The sequence below is a fragment of the Ranitomeya variabilis genome, chromosome 2, assembly GCF_051348905.1.
Source record: "Ranitomeya variabilis isolate aRanVar5 chromosome 2, aRanVar5.hap1, whole genome shotgun sequence".
Taxonomy (NCBI): domain Eukaryota; kingdom Metazoa; phylum Chordata; class Amphibia; order Anura; family Dendrobatidae; genus Ranitomeya; species Ranitomeya variabilis.
Genome location: NC_135233.1, coordinates 1,003,931,406 through 1,003,952,304, shown reverse-complemented (window position 1 = coordinate 1,003,952,304; position 20,899 = coordinate 1,003,931,406). Strand labels below are relative to the sequence as shown.

The window sequence follows — 20,899 nt, the reverse complement described above, 5'->3', positions numbered from 1 at the left end:
GTACTCGGTACCGGGTCCTTCAGTTCACAGGGGGATGTCATGGTGGCTGACCCAGTCAGTGGCCCTGGGATGTCTGTGTAAAAGGGATAGGTCTTTAAAGGGATAGAGTTTATGTTCGTGACGCCACCTGTGGTATTCGGTCAGGGTGACGTACGCTGCTTTAAGGGGTCCGCTGGGGTGATGTTATGGCAGCTGGATGGTATATCTTCCCACAGGTGAAGTATGTCCCCAAGGCTTCTCGGTGCGTAGATGGTGGTATGGTGAGAGGCGCAGAGAAGAACGAGGACACAAGGTTGCAGTCTCTATATCTTTACTGAAGACTTCAGCATCCGCAGTCCAGGGCACCTGATCACAGGGCAGGCAGAGTCCGTCTGGTTTGGAGGCAAGTCCAGAGTCCCCTTGTCCAGGTGGAAATCAGTAGCCTTCCCTTGCGCTGCGGTGGTGTAGTCCCTTACTGCCTATGGCTTCACATAAGGGTCTCACAGATGTGGTGTTTCTCTCTCTCTGTCCCCCATATAGGATAGGACAATACCCGTATGAATGGTGACTTGAGCCTGTTTCTTAGATAACCCGGCTCTGTAGGTGTCACCGTGCCTCATGGGTGTAGGTGCGGACAGGTAACCTGCAATTAGCTGTCCTGCCGGTCTCTGAAATATGGCGTAGAGGTCCTTAGTCCCTCGGTGTTCTGGCTACCTGGATTTTGCACCTCAGAAGGAGACAGCTTGAGCGGGGCTGGTCCCCTTCTGGTATCCTCTCCTTTGCTTCAACTTTCTTCATGCTCGCTGCAATACAGTTCTGCCTTTTAATGTCTCTTTCTGAGAGCTGCAGCTCTGAGGGAATGCACAGCTCTTTTGACCTTCTCTCCTCCTCAGACTCTGGTCTTTAACTGACTGAGCTGAGCTCAGCCAGCAACTGACTAACTTTCCCTCAGACTACCAGTTATATCTATGTGGGGAGTGACCTAATAAATAGGAGCAGAAGCTCCCCTTCGTTGCCTGGAGTGTGAAATGTGTTGCATGTTTGTGGTACCTGGATGCCGTTATCCTTCTTTGCCTCCAAACGTAGCATCACTCTCCCCGAGAGGAAAGCAATACCACTGCGATGACTAGGACCCTGGGGTGCCGCACAAGCACAAAGCACAGGCATAGGCACAATAGGGTCACACACACTCAGCCAAGGGTCAAAGTATAATCGACAAAGGTTATTGCTAAAGAAGCTGGCTGTTCACAGAGTGCTGTATCCAAGCATGTTAATGGAAAGTTGAGTGGAAGGAAAACGTGTGGTAGAAAAAGGTGCACAAGCAACCGGGATAACCGCAGCCTTCAAAGGATTGTTAAGAAAAGGCCATTCAAAAATTTGGGAGAGATTCACAAGGATTTGACTGCTGCTGGAGTCATTGCTTCAAGAGCCACCACACACTTATGTATCCAGGACATGGGCTACAAGTGTCGCATACCTTGTTTCAAGCCAGTCATGACAAATAGACAATGCAAGAAGCACCTGTATGTTACTCATCATAGAGACAGACAGACAGCCAGAGAGAAAAAGAGCCAGTCAGATAGAGAGACAACCAGCCTGAGATAGAAAGCCAGCCAGAGAGACATCCAGAGAGAGGCAGACAGCCAGAGAAAGAGAGCAACAGCAAGCGGGTGAGAGAGAGCCAGCCAGAGAGATAGCCAGAGAGAGACACCCAGCAAGAGAGATCAATAGCCAGTGAGAGAAAAAGACAGCCATCAAGAGAGAGAGAGACAGTAAGAGAGAGAGACAGCCAGCGAGAGAGACAGCCAGCCAGAGAGACAGAGACAGACAGCCAGTGAGTCTCTCTGTTTCTCTTTGTCTCTTTCTCTTCCTAGCTTGCTGTATCTCTCTGGCTGTCTCTCTCCCTGGCTGTCTCTCTCACTGGCTGTATCACTTTCTCTTTGGCTGGCTATCTCTTTTTGGCTGTCTCTCGCTGGCTATCTCGCTCTATCTTTGGCTGGCTGTCTCTCACGGGCTATCTCTGGATGGCTGTCTCTCTCACTAGCTGTCTCTCTCTCTCTCTCGCTGGCTGTTGCTCTATCTATGGCTTGTTTCCTCTATGATTGGCTGTCTCTCTCTTGCTGGCTGTCTCTCTCTGGATGTCTCTCTGGCTGTCTCTCTCTCTCCCTCTCTGTGTTTGTCTCTGGCTGGCTGTCTCCCTCTCTGGCTATCTCTCTCTTTCGCTGGCTGGCTCTTTCTGGCTGGCTGTTTCTCTCTCTATCTGGATATCTGGATGAATGGCTGTTTGGCTGGCTGTCTCTCTCACTCTGGTTGTCTGGCTATCTCTATGTTGATGAACATGTTTGTGCAGGCCAGTGGGCAGATCTTTTTTTGTTTCTCTGGCCTAGAGCATCAAGATAAGACTCTGCCTACAGTCCTGCCCTGAAGCACAGGCATATCATTAAGGGTACCGTCACACAGTCACACTTTGATCGCTACGACCATACGATCCGTGACGTTCCAGCGATATCCATACGATATCGCTGTGTCTGACATGCAGCAGCGATCAGGGATCCTGCTGAGAATCGTACGTCATAGCAGATCGTATGGAACTTTCTTTCGTCGCTGGATCTCCCGCTGTCATCGCTGGATCGTTGTGTGTGACAGCGATCCAGCGATGCGTTCGCTTGTAACCAGGGTAAACATCGGGTAACTAAGAGCAGGGCTGCGCTTAGTAACCCGATGTTTACCCTGGTTACCAGCGTAAAAGTAAAAAAAAAAAAAACAGTACATACTCACATTCCGGTGTCTGTCCTCCGGCGTCTCAGCTTCTCTGCATGGTGAGCGGCGGCCAGCCAGAAAGCGAGCACAGCGGTGACGTCTGACGTCAGACGTCACCGCTGTGCTTTCCGGCCGCTGTGCTTACACAGTGCAGAGAAGCTGAGACGCCGGAGGACAGACACCGGAATGTGAGTATGTACTGTTTTTTTTTTTTTTACTTTTACGCTGGTAACCAGGGTAAACATCGGGTTATTAAGCGCTGCCCTGCGCTTAGTTACCCGATGTTTACCCTGGTTACCCGGGGACTTCGGCATCGCTCCAGCGCCGTGATTGCAACGTGTGACTGCAGTCTACGACGCTGGAGCGATACTCATACGATCGCTGCGACGTCACGGATCGTGCCGTCATAGCGATCAAAGTGTGACTGTGTGACGGTACCCTAACTGAAAACTTCTAACACCGATTGCACAAGAGACACAAAACAAATTTCTTCACAGCAGGTATCATTTTAATCAGTGTAACAGTGCCAACATGACAATGCCTGTAGTTTTCTTAGCAAAGTTCTGCTTACAGGTTCACTTTAAAATAACAGAATAAAAAAGTAATAACAATCTTGAGCCAGGAGGAGGAGGTCCAAGAGAAAGAGTGGTGCAGTGCCTTGCATGTAGTTTGTAGTATTTGTTAATAAGTAAACAATTACAGTAATTAAAAAAATGGAGTGGGGTTCCCCTCTATTTTTAATAACCACCCAAGGGAAAGCAGACAGTTGTGAGCTGGTCTTATTATGCTGGGAAGGGGTTAATATCCATGGTCATGCCCAGCCTAATAACATCAGCCACCAGATGTCTGCTTTGTCTTTGCTGGTTATTAAAAATGGAAGGACCTAAAACAATGTTGTGGGGTCCTCCCTATTTTTTATAATCAGCTAAGGCAAAGCAGATAGCTGAGGACTGATATTAATAGGCTGGGAAGGGCCATGGTTCTTCCCGATTGCCCTAGTGCATTGTCTGACAGGGTCACTACTTGGTATATGAGGGGAGATATGTGTCACTGCACATAATGGCATCAGTGATGTGAAATCAGAATATGTTCCTCCAGCACACTATGTGTTGCAAGAGTTAAAGTTGCATACATTGGCTGGTTTTAGTGGGCACCTATAGAGTGGGTGGGAAGGTGTCCACTCTTTCTCCACCTGCACAGTCGGCACAGCCGTGTGCTAACAGGACATGTGTGACATCACATGATCAGTCACACTGTCTAGTTTTAAATGGCTGGCCTTGAGAGGCAGTCTGTGCGTTGTTTTTGGTGAGGAAAGACTCCAAAGTGGTGACTCCAGGTGGAGCGGAAGACAGATGGGGGTCTGAGAGGGCGGAACCCCTCAGACAACTGGACTTTGGTATACATTATCTTTTTGTTTTACCGTTATGCCAGAAAGGCCATGTTTACTTTGCTGAACTCTGTGGTGGTTTATTATGTTACACAGTAAACCTGCAGGTGTCTTACCACAAGAAGAGTTCCTGTTTCTAACTTGGCAAGCAGCTGAGTGTGTCAACCCCTGACACGTGGTGGGAAATGCGTTCCAGTAACACGCATAGAGGCTGTGGACAACTGCATGTCCTGGGTAAAATCTCCCATTCAGCATGAGACATCAAGACCTCCGGCAGCATGGAGAAGCTTGTGAAGCATGTGGTCTAGGCCCAATAGCAACAGCAGTTTGCCAGTCAACAGCAGTAAATGGCACAACAAGAGACAAATAAACTGTTGATACAGCAGCTTCAACAACAACTGAAGCAGCAACAGCAGCAGGAGGCACTAGCGTGCCAAATGGAGCTCCTTGAAGAGGCAGTTCGCGTGAGGCAGGTAGTCTCCTCCACAACTCCAGTTGATAACTTGTACATCCGGAAAATCGTAAAATGAGCCATGCAAAAAATGATGGCGGGGGATGATGTGGAAGCCTTTCTGATTGTTTTTGAGAGGGTGGCTGAATGGGAGAAATTTTCGCCAAAGCAGTGGGTGGAGGTGCTGGCGCTATAGTTGTCAGGAGAACCTCAAAAGGTGTATTATGACTTATTCCTCCAGGATGCAAAAGAATACGCCAAATTGAAATCTGAATTCTTGGTATGCCTGGGAGTAACGATGTCCATTAGAGTTCAGCGAGTCTACCGCTGGGCGTATGCTGGCGACAAACCCACTTGCTCACAGATGTTTGCACCTGGTTGAAAAGTGGTTGCAGCAAGAGATTCCCACTCCTGCCCAGACTGCCGAGTGGGTGGTGATGGACAGGTTCATCCACTCCCTTCCAAGGCCAATACAGACCTGGGCTGCCCACGGCGACCATCAGAATGTGGACTACCTGGTTAGCCTGGTTAAGAGATACCAGGTTGTTGACAAATCCCTCGGGACACCCGACATTGCCGCTTCCCCATACTGGGATACCCAAAGGGGGTGAAGAGAAAGCTAGACCTCAGTGTGATAGAGGAGTCAAAAAGTGGATGGTTGAGTCCTCTTCCCGAAGCCCAATGGCGAATGGCGATTTTGTAACGACTACTGCAGGTTGAATGAGGTGTCCAGTGTTGATGCATATCCAATTCCCCGCGTGGAAGAACTCATTAAGTGACTTGGGCCCACGAGGTATATCACAACCCTCGAACTGAGAGGGGCTATTGGCAGATTTCCATGTCCCAGTGTGACAACAAGAAGACGGACTTCTCGATGCCATATGGGTATTTCCAGTTTACCAGAATGCCCTTTCGGTCTGCAAGGGGCCCCAGCTACCTTCTAGAGTCTGGTCAACCCCTCACAGTTGGTATATGGGCTAATGAGATTGTGGGGTTGATGTCAGCTGTGTAATGTCAGCTGGCATCAAGCCTAGGGATTAGTATTGTAGAGACACCACCATTGCTAAACAAGTAGTCAAAAGAAATAAACACACCCAAAAAGTCCTGTATTTAAAAAAAACATTACTTCCTGACATTGTGCCTCTTTCACCCATTTATTAAAAAATAAATAAATAATCCACACCTTTATGCCATAATCCAAATGGAGGCCCGACAATAATTCCCATCTTCTTTGTCCAGTGTACGGAGCTCTGGTAAGAGAATGTAGCACCATGGACTGAAATATCAGCTGCTGCTGGGTGTCATCCTGCTCTTTTGAGTTGAACGAATGTGACATGTGTTAGCTACGGTTGAGCGACTTTCATTTTTTTAAGATCGAGTCGGGTTTTGTGAAACCCGACTTTGTCCAGAGTCGAGTCGAGTGCAGTCGGCCGATTATCGCGAAAAGTCGGGGATCGACCGAAACACGAAACCCAATGCAAGTCAATGGGGAAGCATAGTCGGCAGTGAGTGGAGGCCAGGAAAACACCTACAGTGCCCATTTTAATGCCAAAAACATCCATTCTTGTTTCTGAAGCTTGTCAATCTTAATTAACTTTATAATAATAGTTGGGCATAGGGAATTGGGGGTCATTTGGCAAAAGTTGTGGGGGGTAGGGCTGGTTCAAGCCTTTAGTGGGCTCAGGAAACGTGGACTACGTCACGGCGGTGGAGCAGGGAGAGGTAAGTATTTCAACATTGCAAGTGCTGTGATCCTGAGCAAGCAGGGGGGGCCCACTCGTTCGCATTGGCACTGGCACAGGGCCCCTCAAAGTACGGCGGTGTGTTTGCATGGCGGGGGCGCCTCCCACCAGCAGCGACACTTTTGCGTACTCTGAGGGGCCCTGTGCCAGTGACGTCGCCAACGAGTATGCCCCCCCCACCTGATGAAGGAACCTGCACTTTCATCTGCACCTTCCTCTTTGTCCCTGTGTAAGGTGGTATAACATGCGGGAAGGGGAACCTTACTTTCAGCAGGGTCAGATTCTGGCTGTGTAGAGTGCAAGGGGAATGTAGTGGTCTAGGTCAATGTACCAGCAGACTCATCTAGCAGTGGCTGGGCAATGGGCAGGATGAGGAGGAAACAGATATAGGGCCAAAAAATAAAGTAGGCTAAATGCAGTTCAAAATTGGTAACAGGACTAAACAGGCGGCATTGCTTTGTTCAGTGGAGTAGCAAACCCAAGAGCAGCAGACAGTGTTTCAAGGGCCCAACCACACTAGTAGGCCAAATGCAGTTTAATATCTGATACTATAGGCCGAAAGCCAGAAGGTAGAAGCTCAGCTGTATTCAGTTGAGGGCAAACACCAGGCAGGGGCAGACACCGTTAGTAGGCCCTAAACACCATTTTTTTATTTAAAACACAGCACTTAATGAGAGCCAGAAGGTAGAAGCTCAGCTTTATTCAGTTGAGGACAACACCAGGGAGGGGCAGACACCGTTAGTAGGCCGTAACCAAAGCTGAAGGCCAAATGCAGTTTAATATCTGATACTATAGGCCGAAAGCCAGAAGGTAGAAGCTCAGCTGTATTCAGTTGAGGGCAACACCAGGGAGGGGCAGACACCGTTAGTAGGCCCTAACCACCAATTTTTAAAAACACAGCACTTAATGAGAGCCAGAAGGTTAAAGCTCAGCTTTATTCAGTTGAGGCAACACCAGGGAGGGGCAGACACCGTTAGTAGGCCGTAACCAAAGTTGAAGGCCAAATGCAGTTTAATATCTGATACTATAGGCCGAAAGCCAGAAGGTAGAAGCTCAGCTGTATTCAGTTGAGGGCAACACCAGGGAGGGGCAGACACCGTTAGTAGGCCCTAACCACCAATTTTTAAAAACACAGCACTTAATGAGAGCCAGAAGGTAGAAGCTCAGCTGTATTCAGTTGAGGACAAACACCAGGCATGGGCAGACACCGTTAGTAGGCCCTAAACACCATTTTTTTATTTAAAAACAGCACTTAATGAGAGCCAGAAGGTAGAAGCTCAGCTTTATTCAGTTGAGGACAACACCAGGGAGGGGCAGACACAGTTAGTAGGCCATAACCAAAGTTGAAGGCCAAATGCAGTTTAATATCTGATACTATAGGCCGAAAGCCAGAAGGTGGAAGCTCCGATTTAGGCAGTGGAGGACAATTTGAATTAGGGACTGCAGACAGACTTAGTAGGCTGTCCCCTGTGGACCATGCATCCACCACATTAACCCATTGCGCCTTAATGGACACGTAATCTTCCGTGGCCATGCCTACAGATCCATGCGTCTGTTGTCAGGTGCACCTTTGTACTCACCGATTGCCAGAGTGCATGGACAATGCAGTCTTTTACATGCTGGTGGAGGGTTGGGATGGCTTTTCTCGCAAAAGAAGTGTCGACTGGTTAGCTTGTAGCGTGGTACAGCGTAGTCCATCATGGCCTTATTAATAGTAAATAAAATATATAACTAGGCTCTATGAACTTTTAAATAGGTTCCAGGGGTACACGGGCAGCATTGGTGTGGTCAGTGGAGGAGTATTGCAAGTAGGGGCCGCAGACAGGCTATCAAAGGCCTAAAATAACTAACAATAGGCAGGCATGGCAGTTTAAAATCGGTTACATGGATACACAGGCAGGCAGTATTGTGGTCAGTGGAGGAGTATTGCAAGTAGGGGCCGCAGACAGGCTATCAAAGGCCTAAAATAACTAACAATAGGCAGGCATGGCAGTTTAAAATCGGTTACATGGATACACAGGCAGGCAGTATTGTGGTCAGTGGAGGAGGATTGCAAGTAGGGGCCACAGACAGGCTATCAAAGGCCTAAAATAACTAACAGTAGGCAGGCATGGCAGTTTAAAATCGGTTACATGGATACACAGGCAGGCACTCCAGGCAGTATTGTGGTCAGTGGAGGAGTATTGCAAGTAGGGGCCGCAGACAGGCTATCAAAGGCCTAAAATAACTAACAATAGGCAGGCATGGCAGTTTAAAATCGGTTACATGGATACACAGGCAGGCAGTATTGTGGTCAGTGGAGGAGGATTGCAAGTAGGGGCCGCAGACAGGCTATCAAAGGCCTAAAATAACTAACAATAGGCAGGCATGGCAGTTTAAAATCGGTTACATGGATACACAGGCAGGCAGTATTGTGGTCAGTGGAGGAGTATTGCAAGTAGGGGCCGCAGACAGGCTATCAAAGGCCTAAAATAACTAACAATAGGCAGGCATGGCAGTTTAAAATCGGTTACATGGATACACAGGCAGGCAGTATTGTGGTCAGTGGAGGAGTATTGCAAGTAGGGGCCGCAGACAGGCTGTCAAAGGCCTAAAATAACTAACAATAGGCAGGCATGGCAGTAAAAAATTTAATGTCTCGCAAAACAACTATAAGTAAAAAAAGGGTGGCATGCTTAGGTACTGGGGTGGGCTCATCTGCAGAGTTTATGACAAAGTAATTTGGCAGTAAATTAGTATTTACTGGTGTCAATCTAGGACACTGACCCAGACTACTTTAACTAGCATCATAGATGCAAACAAATTGGTATTGTTTGTCAGTACCAGGCATTGAATGATGTCAGTGCATAGACTAAACATTGGTGGAGCTGTGCGAGATAATTTTGCACGTGGTAGAGCACAGTTTGAGCTGGGGGGGGGGGGGACACTCTTGTGGCCGGCGGTACCACCCCAGGGCCCCTCATGTTACAACGGTGTGTCTGACGTTGGGTGCGCACCACCACCGCCAGAGACACTACATTGTACTATGAGGGACCCAGTGGCAGTGCCGTCGACCAAAAGCGGCCACACCCACCTATTCAGACAAACAGCACTGTAACGGGTGCTTGCGCCAAGTGGCAACACAACGGCCCCGTGGGTGGATTTTTCCCATTGGGGGAGGTGTAAACATGTCGTATGCTGGACAAACAGCTGCTGCAAATTAAGAGATAGGAAGACTCAGTAAGACCAGTCCAGAAGCAAGACCTTTTTATAGGAAAGCTAGGTGTCAGCCGGGAAAGGTGGGGCAAAATAATTTGAAATCCAGGAGTGGTTCATTTTAATGAAGGTGAGATCATCCACATTTTGGGTAGCCAGACGAGTCCTTTTTTCGGTTAATATTGAACCAGCAGCACTGAATACTCTTTCTGATAGCACACTAGCTGCTGGGCAAGCAAGCTCCTGCAACGCATATTCTGCCAATTCAGGCCAGGTGTCTAATTTGGATGCCCAGTAATCAAATGGGAACGACGGTTGAGGGAGAACATCGATAAGGGTTGAAAAATAGTTCGTAACCATACTGGACAAATGTTGTCTCCTGTCACTTTGAATAGATGCTGCAGTACCTGTCCTGTCTGCGGTCATTGCGAAATCACTCCACAACCTGGTCAGAAAACCCCTCTGTCCAACGCCACTTCTGATCTGTGCACCTCTAACACCTCTGCCCTGTAGCCCCCTGCAGCTTGTGTGAGAACCATCACCGGCGCTGTGTGCTGGGAATGCCTGAATCAAATGGTCTACAAGAGTAGCTTGTTTGGTTGCTAATATTTGTTTGAGGTTCTCATGTGGCATAATATTTTGCAATTTGCCTTTATAGCGAGGGTCAAGGATGCAGGCCAACCAGTAATCGTCATCGCTCATCATTTTAATAATGCGTGTGTCCCTTTTCAGGGTACGTAAGGCATAATCCGCCATGTGTGCCAAAGTTCCAGTTGTCAAATCTGCGGTTGTGCTGGTTGGAGGGGCTGTTACAGGCAAATCTACGTCACTTGTCTCCCTTAAAAAAACAGAACCCGGCCTTGCAACGCCACTAATTTCTGTTGGCCCAGGAGAAGCTTCCTCATTCAAAAAGTACTCATTCCCATCATCTTCCTCGTCCTCCTCCTCCTCTTCGCCCGCTACCGCGTCCTCTACACGGCCCTGACCAGACAATGGCTGTCATCAAGGCTTTCCTCTTCCTCGGCTGCAGACGCCTGCTCCTTTATGTGCGTCAAACTTTGCATCAGCAGACGCATTAGGGGGATGCTCATGCTTATTATGGCGTTGTCTGCACTAACCAGCCGTGTGCATTCCTCAAAACACTGAAGGACTTGACACAGGTCTTGTAGCTTCGACCACTGCACACCTGACAACTCCATGTCTGCCATCCAACTGCCTGCCCGTGTATGTGTATCCTCCCACAAAAACATAACAGCACGCCTCTGTTCGCACAGTCTCTGAAGCATGTGCAGTGTGGAGTTCCACCTTGTTGAAATGTCAATGATTAGGCGATGCTGGGGAAGGTTCAAAGACCGCTGATAGTTCTGCATACGGCTGGAGTGTACGGGTGAACGGCGGATATGCAAGCAAAGTCTGCGCACTTTGAGGAGCAGGTCGGGTAACCCTGGGTAACTTTTCAGGAAGCACTGCACCACCAGGTTTAAGGTGTGAGCCAGGCAAGGAATGTGTTTCAGTTAGGAAAGGGCTATGGCAGCCATGAAGTTCCTTCCGTTATAACTCACAACCTTGCCTGCCTCAAGATGTACAGTGCCCAGCCATGACTGAGTTTCATTCAGCAAGAACTCGGACAGAACTTCCGTGGTGTGTCTGTTGTCACCCAAACACTTCATTGCCAATACAGCCTGCTGACGCTTGCCACTAGCTGTCCCATAATGGCACACCTGGTGTGCAACAGTGGCAGCTGCGGATGGAGTGGAGTTGCGACTGCGGTCTGTGGACGAGCTCTCGCTTCTACAGGAGGAAGAGGAAGAGGAGGAGGGGGGCGAACGCCTACAGCCAAATCTTTCCTTGACCGTGGGCTAGGCAGAACTGTCCCAATATTGCTGTCCCCTGTGGACCCTGCATCCACCACATTCACCCAGTGTGCCGTGATGGACACGTAACGTCCATGGCCATGCCTACTGGTCCATGCATCTGTTGTCAGGTGCACCTTTGTAGTCACAGACTGCCTGAGTGCATGGACGATGTGGTCTTTAACATGCTGTTGGAGGGCTGGGATGGCTTTTCTAGAAAAGAAGTGCCGACTGGGTAGCTCGTAGCGTGGTACAGCGTAGTCCATCAGCGCTTTGAAAGCTTCGCTTTCAACTAACCGGTAGGGCATCATCTCTAATGAGATTAGTCTAGCAATGTGGGCATTCAAACCCTGTGTACGCGGATGCGAGGATGAGTACTTCCTTTTCCTAACAAGAGTCTCATGTAGGGTGAGCTGGACTGGAGAGCTGGAGATCGTGGAACTAGCGGTGGTGCCGGTGGACATGGCAGACTGAGAGAGGGTTGGAGATGGTATTCTTGCCGGTGCCCTACATGCAGTGTTTCCTACTGCAAACCTGGTGATTCCCTGCCTGCTTTGGCCTGGCGACGAAAGCTGCACAGATACTGCCGGTGGTGCGGGAAATGGTGGGTTTACAGTGAGGGAAGGGATGTAGCGTTGCTGACTTGCTTCATTGGCCAAGGGTGCTGCAACCTTTAGGGACATTTGGTAGTTATTCCAGGCTTGCAAATGCATGGTGGATAAATGTCTATGCATGCAACTTGTATTTAGACTTTTAAGATTCTGACCTCTGCTTAAGGTAGTTGAACATTTTTGACAGATGACTTTGCGCTGATCATTTGGATGTTGTTTAAAAAAATGCCAGACTGCACTCTTTCTACTATCGGATAACTTTTCAGGCATTGCAGACTGAGCTTCTTTAACCGGATGGCCACGCTGTCCTCCAACAGGTTTTGGTTTTGCCACGCGTTTTTGGCCAGATACGGGCCCGGTAGATGGAACCTGTTGTGATGTTGATGCCTGCTGCGGCACCTCCTCCTCCGCTTCTGAACTACTGCCGCCTGCACCCTGTTCCCCCAATGGCTGCCAATCGGGGTCAACAACTGGGTCATCTATGACCTCCTCTTCTATGTCCTGTGTCACCGTGTAAGCCGGTGGTATAGCGTTCGTGACGGGGCACCGTAGTCTCCGCTGGGTTTGATTCTGCCTTAGTACACTGCGAGGGCAATGTTCTTGTCTGAGTCAAAGGAACAGCATAGTAATCTGGCTGTGGCTGTGCATCTGTGCACTCCATGTCCGATTCAACTTCTAATGGGCATGGCCTGTTAACTGTTTCACTGTCTAACCCAGGAACGGTATGTGTAAAGAGCTCCATGGAGTAACCTGTTGTGTCGACTGACGCATCCTTCACTGTTGTTCTGGGTGAAGGACACAAGGAAGCGACTTGTTCCTGACCGGGAGCATCCACTGATGATGCACTGCTCTGACATTTGGCACTTTCCGAGGAGGAGGTGAAAGAGCTAGAGGCAGAGTGAGCAATGAAAGCCAATACTTGTTCCTCCTGCTCCGGCTTCAAAAGTGGTTTTCTTACTCCCAGAAAAGAGAGCGTTCTAGGCCTTGTGTAGGCAGACGACGTTTTTGGCTCAACAACTCGAGACTTAGGTGCTGTACTGCTTTTACCACGACCACCTGATGCTCCACCACCACTACCATCATTACCAGCTGACAATGACCGCCCACGGCCACGACCTCTTCCACTAGACTTCCTCATTGTTTGCAAAACGTAACCAAAGTAACGCTATTTGTTACTGTAAAACAACTTATAAGGTGAACTCAAACTTCTGTTGAATTTATATATACCTTTATAGGTGCCTGACACTGAAAGGAAAATCAGGCCCAATGTTACACACTCGGTTTTCTGTGCCCCAATAATTTGAGACAGATGGCACACACAGGAGCAGCACTCAAGCAGACTTGCCAATATTTATCTCCCACTAATTTTTTTTTTTTTTTGAAAAGGGAGAATTTACCAAAAAAAAACAAAAAGGCCCAGTATTACACACACACTGCTTTTCGGTGGGACACAATGAGAGACAGATGCCACACACAGGACTGGCACGGAGGCAGATTTGCCAAGATTTATCTCCCACTAACTATTTTTTTTTTTAAAAGGGAGAATTTACCACCAAAAAAACAAAAAGGCCCAGTATTACACACACACACTGCTTTTCGGTGGGACACAATGAGAGTGAGATGCCACACACAGGACAGGCACGGAGGCAGACTTGCCAAGATTTATCTCCCACTAACTATTTTTTTTTTGAAAAGGGAGAATTTAACAAAAAAAAAAAAAAATGGCCAAGTATCGCAGTGGTTTTTTCGGTGCCACACAATGAGAGTGAGATGCCACCCACAGCAATGGCACGGAGGCAGAGTTGCCAAGATTTATCTCCCACTAACTTTTTTTTGGGAAAAGGGAGAATTTAGACAAAAAAAAAAAATGGCCAAGTATCACACAGTGGTTTTTTCGGTGCCACACAATGAGAGACAGATGCCACACACAGGACTGGCACGGAGGCAGACTTGCCAAGATTTATCTCCCACTAACTTTTTTTTTTGGAAAAGGGAGAATTTAGACAAAAAAAAAAAATGGCCAAGTATCACAGTGGTTTTTTTGGTGCCACACAATGAGAGTGAGATGCCACCCACAGCAATGGCACGGAGGCAGAGTTGTCAAGATTTATCTCCCACTAACTTTTTTTTTGGAAAAGGGAGAATTTAGACAAAAAAAAAAAAATGGCCAAGTATCACACAGTGGTTTTTTCTGTGCCACACAATGAGAGACAGATGCCACACACAGGACTGGCACGGAGGCAGACTTGCCAAGATTTATCTCCCACTAACTTTTTTTTTTGGAAAAGGGAGAATTTAGACAAAAAAAAAATGGCCAAGTATCACAGTGGTTTTTTTGGTGCCACACAATGAGAGTGAGATGCCACCCACAGCAATGGCACGGAGGCAGAGTTGCCAAGATTTATCTCCCACTAACTTTTTTTTTGGAAAAGGGAGAATTTAGACAAAAAAAAAATGGCCAAGTATCACAGTGGTTTTTTTGGTGCCACACAATGAGAGTGAGATGCCACCCACAGCAATGGCACGGAGGCAGAGTTGCCAAGATTTATCTCCCACTAACTTTTTTTTTGGAAAAGGGAGAATTTAGACAAAAAAAAAATGGCCAAGTATCACAGTGGTTTTTTTGGTGCCACACAATGAGAGTGAGATGCCACCCACAGCAATGGCACGGAGGCAGACTTGCCAATATTTATCTCTCTGCAGTTATCTCAGAAAAGTATGGCAGGCAGCTAGAAAAAGGACTGCTGCACACAAAAGTGTGGACAAACACACAAGATAGCTGTGCAGAAAGGAAGGAAATACAGGATTTGTGCTTTGAAAAAAGCAGTTGATTTGCACAGCGTCGTACACACACAGGCACAGCAATGCAGCTATCAGGGTCAGGGAGCCTTCTAGGGCAGCCCAATGAGCGACAGCGCTGAGGAAAAAAAAATGTAGCTTCCACTGTCCCTGCAAACAAAAGGTGGTGTTGGACAGTGGAAATCGCTACAGCACAAGCGGTTTGCAGCTTTATGTACCCTGCCTATCACTATCCCTGCTTCTGAAGAAGCGGCAGCAACCTCTCCCTACACTCACATCAAGCAGCAGTAAGATGGCGGTCGGCGGGAACGCCCCTTTATAGCCCCTGTGACGCCGCAGAAAGCAAGCCAATCACTGCAATGCCCTTCTCTAAGATGGTGGGGACTGAGATCTATGTCATCACGCTGCCCACACTCTGCGTCCACCTTCATTGGCTGAGAAATGGCGCTTTTAGCGTCATTGAAACGCGACTTTGGCGAGAAAGTCGTGTACCGCATGGCCGATGCAACGCTGGGATCGGCTCGGTTTCATGAGACGCCGACTTTGCCAAAAGTCAGCGACTTATGAAAATGAACGATCCGTTTCGCTCAACCCTAGTGTTAGCCATTTATAGTGCCTTGCGAAAGTATTTGGCCCCCTGGAACATTTCAACCTTTTCCAACATATCATGCTTCAAACATAAACATACCAAATGTAAAATTTTTGGTGAAGAATCAAGAACAAGTGGAACACAATTGTGAAGTTAAACGAAATTTATTGGTTATTTTACATTTTTGTGGAAATTCAAAAACTGAAAAGTGGGGCGTCACAACTTCAACCAGTTCCAAGATCTCGGTGCCAAAATAGTTATAGGAAAACAAAGCATCGTGTCTTGTTGACTGATGCCGAGCCCACACGCTGGAGACTTACAGTTCTGTAGCCTCAGGATACGGTACGGGATAGTACTTCAATGGGGCTTGTCCAGGTCCCTCTCAATATGGATGGTACAGAATACCGTCTTTCCTCCTGCAGTCACTCACTCACAAATTCTCCTGAGAGCAAACCGCTTGAATCTGCACAGGATGTTTTCTATTGCTTCTCAGCTCATCACAAAAGGAGCTCCATAGAGCTCCACAGTCACACAGCTTTCAAGAATGCTCTGTCCTTGTTCCACAGCAGAATCACAGGTTCCCATGATGAAGGGGTAACACCCTTACACACACGCTGGCAGCAAATAGTCTTTACAGAGTCCAGTGTCCTTTGCTTTTTCTCAGGTGCCTCACACACAGCGTTTATCATAGCAGTCTCTCCTTAAGGAAACTTCACTTCACAGCATTTCTAAACAGCAGACACTAGACCCCACCCCTGTGCACACACTCTTTCCTGGGCTTTTTCTCTTTGCTCAGTTGTGCAGCAGCAGGGTCCTAATGCTCTCTTGATGTTATCAGTTCATCCTTTTACAACAGCTTTAGACACCCTTGGCATTCTTTAAAGCTTCACCAGCTCATCATCTGGAATGGCTTCCAACAGTCTTGAAGGAGTTCCCATAGGTGCTGAGCACTTGGATTTTTTTTGCCTTCACTTTGTGGTCCAAGTCATCCAAAACCAACTCAACTGAGTTGAAGTTTGTGATTGTAGAGGCCATGTCATCTGATGTAGCACTCCATCCCTCTCCTTTTTGGACACATAGCCCTTACATAACCCGGAAGTGTGTTTTGTGTCAAATCAGATGGTATGTCATGTCATTGCAGAATGATGTGGTAGTCATGCTGGATAAGTGTACCTTGAATTTGGGATATAAATCACCAATAGTGGTACCAGTTCATCACACCTTTCCCTTCCATGCTTTTTGGTGGGCATTCCATATGTAAAAACTATTTGCTCACCTTCTCTGTTTCTCGCAAAGGTTGATGCCAAAAATCTATACTTTTGCTCTTCAGACCACTTTACAGGTTTCCACTGATCTGTCAATCCTTGTATTGCTTGATCCAAACAAGTCTCTTCTTCTCACCTAGAGACATCAGTAATAGTTTATGTGCTGGAATTTGACCATAATGACTACGTCTCGCTGTTTTCTCCGGATAGGTGATGTTGAGATGTATCTGCAACTTGGTGGTGCATCATTAATGAGGTCTGCTTTCTGAGATGCTGACAATTTGCTGCTTCTCAGGCTGTTAATTTTGATGAACTTATCCACTGCAGCAGAGATAATTATTGGTCTTCCTTTTTGGGGGGCGGTACGCACGAGATCCAGTTTCATCATGGTGATTTTTAGCTTTCATGACTGCACTTGAGGATACCGCATTGTTCTCTTTACTTTGTTTTCTGTATACTTAGGTCAGTTCTCATTTAGAACAGTTGTGAAATATGGCTCAGCAGTGTACGGACCTGTGTACCAGCATTGTCTCAGCAAAACACAGCTGGTCGTCACAAACACTTTCAGAAGGCTGGTGATTTCACAAATGTTCTCTCGACAAGGCATTCCTGTTCACTGGAAGCCATTTCAGGTAATTATCTGATAAAGGTGCACAATGGAGAGCAATGTGTGTGTGGACAGGAGCTGCTCAAATTACCTTGGCCTCACCTCTTAAATTCCAGGTTTTGCGATGATTTGCTGTGCATCATCATCTGTGCGCCATATTCTGCATGGATCATGTAACCCCTGTCCAGCAAATGCTACACCACTCCGGGAACTCAGAAGCTCAGAAAATTAGCACAGCTCCTGTCAGTGGTTAGAGAGCTATGAACTGGACCGTGGACCAGGGTTGTATGAAGGAGTCCTCTCATCTCTACTTGGGACTCAATATTTTAAAAAGCATGCTATAAAGTTGCTTCAGTTTTTAGATGATTTTAATCAGCACAGCTTTTTTTAATATACAATCACTTTTGAATCAATTTGTGCATGTGACTTTGCTTATTTGAAGGATTATTCCCATCTTTAATAGAAGTTTATTGTGGATAGTGATTGTAAAAAGAAGCACTTGAAGTGTATTGTTTAGTAAAATTTGCTGCTATTCTTGATATATTAACATATTTCTTTTGTTTACAGCTTGTTTTCTTGACTACCAAGCACTGCTGCTGTCTAGAATAAGCACCATTCTTAAGCTAGCCAGTATTAGGAGGTATGGCCTCACTCCTGTGATCTTGGCCAGCTTAAACCAGTCTTACAAGCTCAATAAGAAAGCTTGTAAGCCCTACACATGTTCTACTGTCTAGCAGTAGCGGCAACTAACTGTAAATGAAAGGAGAAAAGCGCCAATATTTCAAGGATATCTGAAAATTTTAAAAAGTAGAGAATTGCAAAATTGTTTGTATTTGCTCATTTCATTAAAAGGGGTTGTCCCATCTAAGGCCGGGTTCATATTGCGTTAATGGCAATGCCCTGATGGCGACCTAATGCAATGTAACGGATGCTTCAGCGCACCCACTGACTGCCATTATGTAGCGCATCGCTAACGCATGTCATAATCGGCATGCATTAGCGATGTGCCGTCATTCTGTGACAGACCCTCGGATGCGGTCTGCAGCGTTTCCTGGTCCGTCACCGCTAGCGCAGATGCAAGTTATATGCCCGAGTAGAGACTTCCCTCAGGTAATGGTGCCATAATAATAGATACCCGGGTATCCCCAGATTAAGTGTTTTAGAGCTCCTGTTATATCTATAGGTATTGTATTGTGGGTTTTGATCTATTTATACTCAGTGTGCCATCCCAGGGGGTCCCATAATAACACCTCAGCCAATTTACACCTGTTTTCTTAGTACCTGATTTGACCTTTTGGACAGGTACATTTATTCTATATCCCCAGTGTAACACACTCATAAAGGGAACCTTGGGATTGGCATACTGATTTCAACTCTGACTGAGTGAGTGTATTCAATAAGGGGATTTCAGTCTGTTTCTTTCAAAGACTAAATCTCCCTCCTACTGTTATTTTAGTAAAGACAATATTGGGATTTCTGCCTCAGTCTCGGTTTGTGACCCACTGGATCTTATTAGGACATCTGGTCATTACACTGTCATAAGGGGCAGCACAATCGCTCAATGGATAGCACTGCAGCCTTGCAGCGCTGGAGTCCTGGGTACAACATCTGCAAGGAGTTTGTATGTTCTCCCCTTTGTTGTGTGGGTTTCCTCTGGGAACTTCGGTTTCCTCCCACATTCCAAAGACATACTGATAGGGAATTTAGATTGTGAGCCCCATCGGGGACAGCAATAATAATGTGTGCAAACTGTAAAGCGCTGCGGAATATGTTAGCACTATATAAAAATAAAGATTATTATTATAAGAGTAAAAGGGGGATTCCTTTAAGGAATCTAAGGTTTAACAAATATTCTGGTTATGGCAGTATAAAAACTTTCACATTTATTAATCTTCAATATTAAAATCAAGTAACAGTAGCATTCTGCATACAATAAAAGATGACAGACTGGATACAGATATCAGGCCACTCATTGCTAACTTTTAATCATGCCTGTACGGTATCGTTTGACTCACATGTATATAGATCCGATAGTGACAGCAATGTCCAGTATCAGATACTGTATATACATAATTGTAAAGAAAAGGAAAAGGTTAAAAAAAAAGAAAAAAAGGGAAAGACACATAATCAGAAATTAATCATAAAGAATTTAAATAATTGATGATGTTATTAATAAAGATTAAATCTGATCTGTAGTTTAAACCTTTAGGATGGAAAGTGTTTACCTTTAGATTTCAAAAGTCTTCCCTATTAAGTAAAGCTCGTCTCCACCTACCATCACAAGGTGGTTAATTAGCTCTTTCAATAGCATGTTACTTGTTTCTAATATGGAAGATTAGTAAATATGGAAGATTTTATACAAGTGCTGGCGATTTTCTGAGATGCAAGTATCATTGGATAGAGCCATTAAACCGTGCACAAATTATATTAGGTGAATGAAAATATATTTTTCCACATATTCTGGTTTATTTCTTTATACCTTGTTTCCATATGTGTCAGGTTGTGGTTTTTATACTTTCAGTCTGAATCTACAATTGTCACATGCCAATAAGAACAGTACAAATCACTGCATAAACTGGTGGGTCGAGACATTTGACTCGTACTCTATACTGATATTGACTCACTGTTCTGTTCCAGACACAACAAATCACAAAAACCTCAGAAGCTCCAGAATTTTAGCCAGAAGCTAAATGTTGGACAATTAAGCATACATGTTATATACTATAACTTGTTAAAAAAATTTCATAAATCTTAATTGTGTTGCTTCTGCTGTAAGTGCTCGGATCACTGAAAACGTCATTCAGATTAATGCTGTAGATACTGATGTAACAATTCTGCTGTGTGATCATACGATAAGGAGTTAATACATTTACCTGGGTCTTGTTTTCCAGCCTGGCTCCATAATTGTATAATTAGAAAATGTCAGTTCCACTCACTTTGTTGTTTTTGTCTGTCACATTTTCTTTAGAACTCTATTCTTATATCTCTGTTGATTTTCCGTAGGATCACTCCACCCCTTGATTGTCACTAAGAATATAGCTCATTGTCAAAATGCCACCATAACTAAACAATGAACACAGTATAAAAATTAATGATTAACTTTATTACAAAAATAAACAGCCTAAAGCACCATATACCTATACTGCATATTTCAAAATGGAGGAATTCCCAATTTATAGATATATATATATTTATTTAAGAGCAACTATATCTTATTTTTTTAAATATATCTGAGTTCTCAGTATGCTATGGGAGCATGACCTTATAGGTCTGCATATAGGAAGCAGCGGCCACTTATAGATAATACAGAGAAATTAGGGCACTATCAGCACTCCTGCGATTGGGAACAAAAATGAGCAAATTATTTGAAATTCAGTTTTGCAGGCCTCACCAAATTTTTCCAAAATATTTAATTTGTAGCAAATATATTCCCCCCAAATTGGAATACTGAAAACCTTTCATTGCCGGAAAACAATTAATTGCAGTTTTAAGCCCTGTTATGCAAATAGTCTTATTAATGTCCAAGTGACCTCAACCTATCTGGCTAAGGGAAAAGGGATGACAACTGCTGGTAATCAGCAGCCTATTTAACTACACACTGCAGTTTCAGACTTTGTAGGCTACTTAAAATGTATAAATGGTCCAAAAATTACCTTTTTTG

The 20,899-nt window shown here is 45.8% G+C and overlaps 1 protein-coding gene across 1 annotated transcript in view; it reads right to left on the bottom strand.

Annotated features, from left to right (window-relative positions):
• Window positions 1-20,248, bottom strand: part of LOC143804026 (uncharacterized) — a 185,485-nt gene extending 165,237 nt beyond the window's left edge. The window contains exon 1 of the mRNA XM_077281771.1: window positions 20,112-20,248. Coding sequence (XP_077137886.1) covers window positions 20,112-20,140 — 29 coding nt within the window. The 5' untranslated portion in view covers window positions 20,141-20,248. The remainder of the gene's footprint in view (window positions 1-20,111) is intronic.
• Window positions 20,249-20,899: the final 651 nt, after the last annotated feature.